The sequence below is a fragment of the Vicia villosa genome, linkage group LG6 (assembly GCF_029867415.1).
Source record: "Vicia villosa cultivar HV-30 ecotype Madison, WI linkage group LG6, Vvil1.0, whole genome shotgun sequence".
Taxonomy (NCBI): Eukaryota; Viridiplantae; Streptophyta; class Magnoliopsida; order Fabales; family Fabaceae; genus Vicia; species Vicia villosa.
Genome location: NC_081185.1, coordinates 115,173,452 through 115,184,565, shown reverse-complemented (window position 1 = coordinate 115,184,565; position 11,114 = coordinate 115,173,452). Strand labels below are relative to the sequence as shown.

Genomic DNA, 11,114 nt, shown 5'->3' with positions numbered 1-11,114 from the left:
CTGAAGAAGAATTTGGAAATCTATGACAGTTAATGGTAATTAAGAAAAACATATAGCTGTGCATATCAATAAATCCAAAATCAATAACAAAATGTTGTGGTAGCTGCCAGTCCAGGATTCAGCTAGAATCAGTTTTAGAAAACAAAAGTCTATATTTGTACAAACCTAACAAATTCATAAATAAAGCAAATCACTTTTAGCTTGTGATTTTCTGAGCTTAAAAATCGACGTCATAAAAATTCATCCTAGCAATTCAATAAATTCTGTATCAAGATGTCAAGTAAAAAAAAACAGTACAATAATGAAAGAAAACAAATTGCTAATGTTATACGACACATAAAATTCTGTAAATTTTAAAATATAATGATAAAATAAGATAAAGATTATGAAATTTTGTTCTGTCTAATAGCAGTTTCATTATTTTGCCTATCACGATTCACTTCTCATATTTCATGATACAAGATAAATATAAAAGAAAATTGTTATCAATAGCAATTTTCCTAAGTTTGACCAGTGCTAGGGAGTGAAAATAGAGACTCTGTATACACGACCAATGCGTATCCGTCAAAAAGCAGAGACTCTAGTAGCTGTCCTTTATCATTCAACTTCACCAATCCATCTACATCATTTATTCCAACAATATCACCGCACTTTGTTAAGCATACTATGTCTAATAAAGATTTGTGTAAAACAGGATCAATTGAAAATTGAATAATCTTAGTCCAAGATGAGTGAACTCCATATTTTTGCATCACCCATATCTTCACTGTATTCAGGTCCTTCACCCATGCATTGATAAGTCCTCCAACTTCCAACAAATCATAATATATAGAATGATTACGACTATAACTGAGAATAAAATCATCTGGCAGAGCTATCTCTGATATCGTCATTTCCTTTATATCAAAGCCAATAATAACATTCTTTGATTTCTCATAATTATGAACCATCCAATGGATAGATCCATTCAAGAACAACCCGCACTTAGGGGTAAATTCCGATACAGAAGTCTCCATATAAGGCAAATGAGAAGCAACCTCAATTGGTTTCCACTTATTAGCTCTCAATGAGAAAATCATCAATTTTATTGGCCTAGGTACTGGGTCGTCATATTCGCTGAACCCGGAAACTATCAAGTAATCATCAGTGGGCTGGTAATATACAAAACCAGAAAGAAGTTCGTAACGATGATTAAGTAATATAGGAGAGTCGGGTATTTGTTTGATCAAACCGGTGGATGGATTCAATAGATAGATGTGTTTGTCATTGTAGAAACATAGAAACCCTCTAAAACAACCTCTAACTTCAACACATCGTTGGGAACGAATAAAATCAAGGCTTAATGAAGCACATGCAGAAGCATCGTGGAACGATGAATCAACATCTATAGATAAAGGTTGAAGAGCAGAACGTTTTATGAGGAGACGTCTGTGTGTGGCAGCATGTTCAAAATGTGAAGTAGCAAAAGTGTTACTAGAAATTAGAGAAAGCCATGATTTGCAGACACATCTGAAATGCAATAGAGGCTTCACAGGTAACCTCAACAAAATTTCGATGATCAATTCAAAAGGCAGAAACACGCTGTTCTCCATCTTGCCGACCATATCAAAGTAATTTAGGGTTTAGTATTTCTAATTCATTCAACTACTAAGACTATTTTATAGTAACGTACTAAAATTTTATTTGGTTTCAATTTATTTAATTCTAATCAAATGAATTAAATTAAAGAGTGCCATAAATAAATAGAAAAAAGATTTTTATTTGGTTTCAATTTATTTGTTAGTAGCTTTTTTAGTAGCACATCATGATTTAGAATTAAAAAATAAATAATTTTTTAGTTAGTACATTATGATTGAATGCTTTCAATCAAATCTATCAAAGTATTGTAAATGTATAATTTCAACACACACATAATAATATTAATAAGGAAAGTTGTACAAAGCAGTCATGAACATCAACAGCCTTGCACAAAGCAGTCATGAATATCAACACCAACAGGAAAGTTGTTAGGTATAAACCATCTTTTTAAAGCCATGAAAGAATTTGGAAAGGACTGGGTCAAGGTTACCAGGAAGGGGAGAAATAGGTTTACTAGTAGCAAATGGGATATTTTTAAGAATCCCATGGAAGGAGACAGAGGCGACATTACATCTTTTTTCATTACTGACTTTGAACAAAAATGGGGAGCAAGAGATCTTTTTTTCGAGCTGAAAAATTTTGGTGTGGTGGATGAGATTGTTATACCACCAAAGAAAGATTGGAGAGGAGAGAAATACGGCTTTGCGAGGTTTGATAAGGTTGAGGATGTTAGGTTGTTGGAGGTAAAACTTGACAACCTTTGGTTAGAAGGGAGAAAGTTGAAGGCCAATGTCTCTAGATTTAAAAGGAAAGATCATAAAGGTATCAAGCTGGTAGAGCCCCAGGTTCATGTTAGGCCTGGAATGACCGTGTCTAGTGGACTGATGCCGAAGGGTGTAAAGACGTTTCATCAGGGAAATGGAGGTGGAATCAACTTTGCACATAGGAAGCAACCGTTTACCTATGCGGACTCACTGAAACAAAGCAAACCGGATAGGGGAGTCCCTGTAAAAGGGGAAGTTTCTAAACAGAGTTCTAAACAGAGTTCTTTGAACAATAACTTAGCAGGGGAAGTGAGCAATCCAGAGACAACACATAAAACGTTTTTCTATAGTTCTATAACAGAAGAGACTGGCCGCTTTCGAAACGCTATGGTGGGAGTAGCGAAGGCAACTGGGATGGCATATGGCGTGAGCAAGAGCTTGTTGGAGGAGGGTATTTTCACTGTAGTGGCAACACCTCTGGGCCCAAATCTGTGTTTATTGGAAGAGAAATCGGCGGGGGACTTAGAGCTGTTGCTAAGGGATGCTGGGGATTGGAAAGAACGATGGTTTAAGGAGGTGAGGAAGTGGACGAAGAAGGACGTTGAATGTGTTAGAACGGTGTGGGTGTCTATCTACGGAATCCCTTGTTTTGTGAGGAACAAAAGGTTTTGCGAGATTCTGCTCTCCGACATTGGGACGGTGGTGAACGGGGACGAGTTTGAAGGCAACCAGATCCAGATGGATGTGACAAAGGTGATGGTGTTCACTAACCTTATCGACACCATTAACACGAAGATTGTGGCATGTGTGGATGAGGAGATGTACAACATTCTTGTGAAGGAGGATGCGATGGTGAGAGTGGGGGACATGGAGGATGCGTGGTCCGAAACAGCGTCGTCATCGGAGGCCTCCGTTGACTCAAAATCCATGGCGGAGAGAGAATTGGAGGAGGCGGAGGAGGAAGCAGTAGATAGCGCGTGGGTGGGCGAAAATGGTACAGTTTCCCAGAGAGGTGTCAGAGGAGCAGGAAAGTCTATGATTCAGGTGCAGGGCGGTAGGAATCTCGGTGAGGGTGTTAAGGAAGCTAGTTACAAAGAGGGTGTTTCAATGTCAGAGAGGAAAGTTCAGGATGGCTCAGATAGTATTTCAAGTGAAAGTAGGGTGGTGTGTACAGGGTTTGTTGACATTTCTGGGATGGAGAGTAAAGGTGGTACAGAAATGGCTAAGCAGAAGAGAGATGAAGTGGGTGGCATTAACCCTAGTTGTGTAGTGGGCGCTGTGGGCCATTCACTTGTTGGGCCAAACGTAAATGTGGGGGCGGCCCAGAAGGTTATTTTGGAAAGAGACAAAAGTGGCTTTTCTAAAATAAACGTTCTTGAATTAGTTTTGTCGCCTAGTGCAAAACTTAATTCTATTAACTCTGATTTTAATTCGGTGGGACCCGGGTTTTTAGAAAAGGAGAATACTTTATTGGAGGAGGGCTTATACATGCACGTAGGAATGGAAAAAGGCGTGGGAGAGGTTTTGTCTTTTGATGATCAATGTTTTAAACTGAAAAATTCTAAGAAGGTGAGAAAGCAAATGAGGGAGATTTTCAACTTGGGTGAGAGGGTGGATAATTTCAGTTATCCTCTAGAATTATTGTTTCCTTTGCAAGCAGAGGTTGAACAGCGGATTGACAAAGGAGATATTTTTGAGGAACATTCTTTTTCGAACAATTCTCTTACGCATTCGGATGTGAGGAATTGCAATGTTAGAGTGCTAAAGATAGGCATAAGAGCTTCATCTGAGGGGTTGCGGAAGTCTATGAACATGTTGGGGATTACTAACTCCTCAGAATTTTGCAAACCAATTAAAAAATTGGAGGAGATGGAGTTAAGGGGTCACAAAGAGAAGGAGTCTTTGAAGGAGTCTATCAACGGGTTGAAATGATCATTTTCTCTCTAAACATTAGAGGAGTTGGTAAGAGGATGAAGAGGAAGAGAATTGGTTTTAATATTCAGAGAGGTAGGGTGGATGTAGCTTTTATTCAAGAAACCAAGTTGAGGAATGTCCATCATCAATATGTTAAGGAGTTGTGGGGTGATGAGTTGGTGGAGTGGTCTCACTTAGAGGCCGAAGGGTCAACGGGAGGTATTCTTATTATGTGGAAGAAAGATTTGTTCAATCTCATTTACAGTTTTCGTGGAGATGGTTATTTAGGTGTGTGTGTGGAAAAGGATAACAAAAGAATATATTTCATCAACATCTATGCTTCTTGTGATCATAAGGTCAGAATGAACTCATGGAGGAAGCTTGTGTATTTGAAGAGGAGGAGTGTTGTTGGCTCTTGGTGTTTAGGAGGGGACTTCAATATGGTTACATCTCCGGAGGAGAGAGTTGGTATTTCGAAGAAGAATTATAAAAGGGAGATGGACGACTTTAAAGATTTCATTAAAGAGATGGAGTTGGTGGATCCACCCACGATTGGAGGGAAGTTTACTTGGTCTAATAAGTGTGGTAGCGCGATGAGTAGATTGGATAGATTCCTGTTGACCCCTTCCTTCATTGATGATTGGAAGGTTGAAGGACAAACTATAGGAGGTAGAGATGTGTCGGATCATGCTCCCATTTGGATTCGAGACAACAAAAGGAATTGGGGACCCAAACCTTTTAGATTCAATAATCTTTGGTTTAGTCACAAGGATTTTTTCTCTTTTGTGGAGAAGGAGTGGAACTCTTTGGAGGTGAAGGGTAGGGGGGACTATTGTCTTGTTGAAAAAATGAAGGCTCTAAAACTCAAATTGTCTTTATGGAATAAGGAGGTGTTTGGATGGATTGATCTTAATATAGAGGAGGCGGAGAAAGAGATTCATTTTTTAGATAACAAGTTTGTTCATTTTGCAGGTAATGTTTCGGAGGAGGAGGTGGTAAAAAGATCTAAGGCGGCAATTATGTTTTGGGACAATCTTAATAAGAAAGAAGGTTTTCTTCACTTAAAGTCGAGAAAATTGTGGCTTGCCGAAGGTGATTGCAACACGAGGTACTTTCATAATTCTCTTAAAGAGAGAAGACGGCGGAACTCTTTGTGCTCTCTTTTGTCTAGTAGAGGTGTGCTCAAGGATGTTAATGAGGTCAAAGACTTTACTTTCAATCATTTCAAATCTTTCTTCGAGGATTCCGAGGAGGGGAGGCCGAACCTTAGTGGTTTGGATTTGAAGAAGCTTCATGCCGCGGAGGGGTTGAGTTTAGAGCGTCAATTCTCGGAGTTGGAAATTAGGGAGGCCATTTGGGCTTGTGATGGCAACAAAAGTGCCGGCCCGGATGGATATACTTTAGATTTCTTCAAGAGGTTTTGGAGTGTGATTCAGGTTGACGTTTTGAAAATATGCAATGACTTTTATCTTAAAGGTTCTCTTGTGAAATCTATCACCTCTTCTTTCCTTGCTTTGATTCCAAAAACCAACAACCCTCAATCTTTAGGCGAGTATCGTCCCATTTGTTTGGTGGGTAGCATCTACAAAATTATTGCGAAAATTTTAGCGGCTAGATTGAAGGAGGTCATTGGGAATTTGGTGTCTACCAACCAAACCGCTTTTGTTCCGGGAAGGAACATGATGGATGGTGTTTTTTGGTCAATGAAATTTTAGATTGGGTGAGGAGGAAGAAAAGAAGTTGTCTCCTTCTCAAGGTGGTCTTTGAAAAGGCGTATGATTCCGTATCTTGGTGTCGCACCCTAAATTTTTACCTAAGTTTTTTCATCTGATTCACTCGCATTAGCATCAATCAATTAGTCTACATCCAAAATAAGTTTCGATGTCACACGTTGCATTTCAAATTAGTATGAAATTCGAAGTTGATTTCTCATCATTTCAATAAATAATCATTTTTATTTATTTATTTATTAATTTTTGCATCAAAACCATTCATAGTTTGCATATTGAGTTCAATTTTTGCATTTTTGAATTCAATTTCACCATTGCATTTTTCTTTTTAATAAATTAACTTGCATTTTCTCTTTAAAATTCTATTTTTAGATTGATTTAACGATTAAATTATTATTTAATTATTATCTTCAATTTAAGTTTAGAACTAAAAGAAAACCATATTAACTAAGTTTAATACATGCTTTTTTCATCAATAATTAGTAAGTTATTTTACAGCATTCTTTTTTATGAGGCCCATTCATTAAAAAAAACACATAGAATACTTATAATAAAAAACAGTTTCCTTTGTATTTGTTAATTACAAGTAACGGTTACTGTGCAAATCAAAACAAAAAGTGGGGAGATATTCCCATCTTCGTACAGCTCCAAACAAGTTGGTCCAAAAACCTGCAAAAGCTGCTCCATCTACCCTGCTCCAATCTGTCCAAACTTTGCACTAAAATACTCCTCACAATACCTGCATCAGAAAAGCAACGAAAACAGAAGCAACAAGATCAAATTGCAGCTTGTAAAACAAGTTCAAATCTCCAAGTTTTCCCCCTCAAAATTCTCATCAAAACCCTAATCTCCCATCTATATAAACAGCCATTCATTCATACAGAAAGGGGGAACCAACGATAACATACAAAACCTCTGCCAAATCATTCCCTCAAACGAATTCACTAACAAACCTTCATACTCAGAAACCTCTTCAACTCCCTCACAAACCTTCAAACAGCTTCACTCATACAAACCACACATCAACCTCATCTCACCACATTCAAACACTCATACACTTACCTTCACTCAACCCCAGCCCACATCATTCAACACTCAGGCTCACAAATACTAAACCTCACGCACACATAGTAACCTCAAACTTCTCACTAAAACCAACTACCATCGTAAAGCTTTCATTCACACGCCAAAATTCAGAATAGCAGCGTAAGAACCACAGTCGATTTCCAGAAAGAAGAAGGAGCCGAGTTCGGAGCAGAGAAAAGAATCGAAAAACGGTACCTGAGTTGTCGCTGATGCGTTCACTCATTTCTTTCTCTCTTCCAGTTTATTTCATATTGTTTCCATTTGTGATCTGTAAACCATGAAATCATAGTGAAATCATTGGGGTTATAGGGTTTGAATGGGATTAGGGTTCTTGTTGATTGATATTTGTTCGATATTTGTGCGATGAACATCGAGAGAGATCGAGCGAGAGAGAGGTGAGGCTTTCAACTTGCTGTTGTTTTGTTGTTCATTAACCGAGAATGAGAGAGGAATGGAACCGAGAGAGAATCGTGAGCGAATCGAGAACGTGAGAGATGGAGTGAGAGCGTTATTTTCTCATCTCTCTTAACTAGTTTTTTTTCTGAAAAGAATAGTGAAGGATATCTGTTGAACAAGCCGAAACGGCTGGTACCTGGTCCATCTAGGTTTTTTTTCTTCCTTCATTTGGGCTGGACCTTAAGGCCCAACCGGGTCCCTTTCTTGTTAGTTCAATTTTGGTCTATCATAAAAATGTGACCGGGCCTGACCCTCAAGACCCACGCGCCTAATCTCTATGCACCCCCATTTTTAAATAAAAAAATATCATTATCTCTTTTATTTATTTATTATATTAGTTTTTGTTGTTGAATTACTATTAATTTCACATGCCATTATGCTTAGAACATATGTCAAAAATAAAAATAAAAACATTTTTACTTCGATAAACACTCGATCCAATGTCGAGTCCATTTCAAACTTATCACAAAAACTTCAAGAATAATTCAAACTCATTATTTCATTTTTCGCCCAAGTGCGAAGTCTTTTCGTTGCCCAAGTGCAAATTTCGCCCACGTGCGAATCTCATTTCAAAAATTGTCTTTTCCGCCCAAGTGCGATTAGACCCTTTTCAATAAAATCAAAACTCTAAAACGCTTGATCCAACGTCAAGTTGTTAATCTTCTTTTTCTTAATTAAGTCAAAGCGATTAAGTGACAAGGGGTGCACACCTCTTGAATACCTTTGATCCTTTGAATCAAATATTAAAAATCCTTTCTTAATTAAATCAAAGTGATTAAGTGACAAGGGGTGAACACCTCTTGAATACCTTGATCCTTTGAATCAAACATTATAATCAAAGTGATTAAGTGACAAGGGGTGCACACCTTTTGAATACCTTTGATCCTTTGAATCGAACCTTAAAATTAAATCAAAGTGATTAAGTGACAAGGGGTGCACACCTCTTGAATACCTTTGATCCTTTGAATCAAACGATTAAAAATCTTTTTTTTAACTATATCAAAGTGATTAAGTGACAAGGGGTGTACACCTCTTGAATACCTTTGATCTTTTGAATCAAACATTAAAATCGAAGTGATTAAGTGACAAGGGGTGCACACCTCTTGAATACCTTTGATCTTTTGAATCAAACATTAAAAAAACCTTTTTCTTAATTAAATCAAAGTGATTAAGTGACAAGGGGTGCACACCTCTTGAATACCTTTGATCCTTTGAACCAAACACTAAACATCCATCCTAAAATTAATCAACAAACTCGTAGTTCTTCCGAACTACAATCGCTCTGATTCTTCCATTGAAGATATGTAGGCACGAGACTCAAATGTCTTGACGAGCACACTAATAAAAAAATATAATTTTGTAGTCTCGAACTACGATTGCTCTGACTTTCCCCATTGGGAATACGTAGGCCCAAGACTCAAACGTCTTGGCGAGCATAATAATAAAAAAATCTCATCATTTTTCTCCATGATAAAGAACCAAAAACATGTTTCTTTCTCTTAATAAAATAAACGTAGACTTAAGCTAACACTCGATTATGAAACAACTAAATGGGTCCCATCGAGTACGATGGAAGTAAGGGGTGCTAACACCTTCCTCTTGCTTAACCGACTCCCGAACCCGAATTTGTTTACGAAGACCATCTTATTCATTGTTTTCATTTCCCATGGGTTTTATCAATATTTTCCCTTTCCCATTGGAATAAATAAAATTTGGTGGCGACTCTGTTTGTTACAATTTCGTGGCGATGATTTTTTGACCCGCGACACTTGGCAATACCTTAGAGAAACTTCGTTGAGGATGGGTTTTGGCTCTAGGTGGATGAGGTGGATGGATGCTTGTATTTTTAACAATCATATGTTCGTGTTGGTTAATGGAAGTGCTACTAAAGAGTTTAAGGTGCAAAGAGGATTAAGACAAGGAGATCCTTTGTCTCCATTTCTCTTTGTCCTTGCCATGGAATGATTGACCGCTTTAGTGAAGAAGTCGGTAGAGGTGGGGAACTTCAAACCTTTTATGTACGGGGAGACCGATAGTGTGGACATTCTACAATTTGCGGATGACACTATTATTCTAGGTGAAGCGTCTTGTGATAATATTTGGAATATGAAGGTGATTTTGAGAGGGTTTGAATTGGCTTCCGGGTTGAGGATTAATTTTTCCAAAAGCAATATTATAGGGGTGAATGTTGGTGAGTGGTACATGAATGCCGCCTTGACTTTTCTCTCTTGTAAGAAAGGAGTGGCTCCTTTCAAGTTTCTTGGAATCATGGTGGGGGATAATCCTAGAAGGAAGAAGGTGTGGTTGGAAGTGGTCAATAACATAAAGAGGCGGCTTTCCTCGTGGAAGGGAAGAAACATTTCAATGGGTGGTAGAGTAACATTAATCAATTCGGTTTTGAATTCCATTCCTATTTTTACTCTCTCCTTTTTCAAGATTCCCGGAAATATCGCCAAAACAATAAGGAAAATTCAAAGTGAGATTTTATGGAGTGGAATGCTTGAAAATAGGAGCATTAATTAAGTGGGAGGTGGTGTGTAGGCCTAAGGCGAAGGGTGGTTTGGGGGTTAGAGATGTAAGAGAAATGAACAAAGCTCTCCTTTTGAAATGGAAGTGGAGAATCCTCCATGATAATGAAGCTATTTGGCAAAGGTTTTTTAAGGTGAGGTATGCTTGTAATAAAATAAGAATTCAAGATGTTGGGGGTGCTTTTCATAGAAGCGATGATTCCATTTGGTGGAGAGATATGTGCATGAACAATTTGTTGGATAACATTATTGATAACGGTTTCTCCGGATGTTTCAATTGTTCTTGCAAAAATGGAATGGATGTTCTTTTTTGGCTCAATAAGTGGTTTGGAGAACAACCACTTTGCACGGAATTCCCGGACTTGTATGAATTGTCAAATTGGAAGCATTGTACGGTGGAGGAGGTGTTAGTGCGGATTGGAGGTTCGGTTAGGTGGGATTTTGGAGGCCTTTTTTCAGCCGGATCTACTCACGGCTTCCCCAACACTGTCGCGGCAGCAGCCAGTCCAAATTGGACTCGGTTTTGTGACCGCATATGGGGATTCACTCCTAGTGAGAATGGTTGCGACACTTTTTCGTGGTCTTTAGACGAGGATAAGGATTTCACCGTTGCGAGCATCACTCATGTGATTGATAGCGCCAAATCTTTTGCATGGGATTATCATTTGATTAATCCCTTGAAAGTGATGTGGGAGCTAAAACTACCGCCCAAAATTAAGGTCTTTGCTTGGAGATTCTTTATTGATCGGCTTCCTACTAGATCAATTATTGAAAAGAGGTGTTGCTAATGTATCGAGCCCGGATTGTGTGATGTGTGGTTCTTCCTTTGAATCATCTTCCCATCTTTTCTTCACTTGTCAAGAGGCGAAAATAATTTGGAAACACGTTTTTATTTGGCTCGGAATTTCGGAGGCGATTAATGTGGAGGAGATAATTTGTTTCGATGTTATTCAAGAAAAGGTGAAATGTTGCAAGCGAAGAATTTTAATCAATTTTGTTTGGGTGGCTACTATTTGGAGCATTTGGCTTATGAGGAATGCTATTATCTTCAAGGGGGA

The 11,114-nt window shown here is 38.2% G+C and overlaps 2 protein-coding genes across 2 annotated transcripts; one reads left to right on the top strand and one right to left on the bottom strand.

Annotated features, from left to right (window-relative positions):
- Positions 1-500: 500 nt before the first annotated feature.
- On the bottom strand, positions 501-1,592 carry LOC131614436 (F-box/kelch-repeat protein At3g06240-like). The gene has a single exon (XM_058886019.1). It carries the CDS (start codon positions 1,590-1,592, stop codon positions 501-503), a length of 1,092 nt encoding a protein of 363 aa, XP_058742002.1.
- Positions 1,593-9,544: 7,952 nt separating this feature from the next.
- Positions 9,545-10,051, top strand: LOC131614435 (uncharacterized). Its single transcript, XM_058886017.1, has one exon. The coding sequence runs from the start codon at positions 9,545-9,547 to the stop codon at positions 10,049-10,051; it is 507 nt and encodes a 168-aa protein (XP_058742000.1).
- Positions 10,052-11,114: the final 1,063 nt, after the last annotated feature.

What these genes read in the sequence shown, in the direction of transcription:
- LOC131614436 (XM_058886019.1), bottom strand. Translation starts at nt 1,592, where the DNA reads ATGGAGAACAGCGTGTTTCTGCCTTTTGAATTGATCATCGAAATTTTG.
- LOC131614435 (XM_058886017.1), top strand. Translation starts at nt 9,545, where the DNA reads ATGTACGGGGAGACCGATAGTGTGGACATTCTACAATTTGCGGATGAC.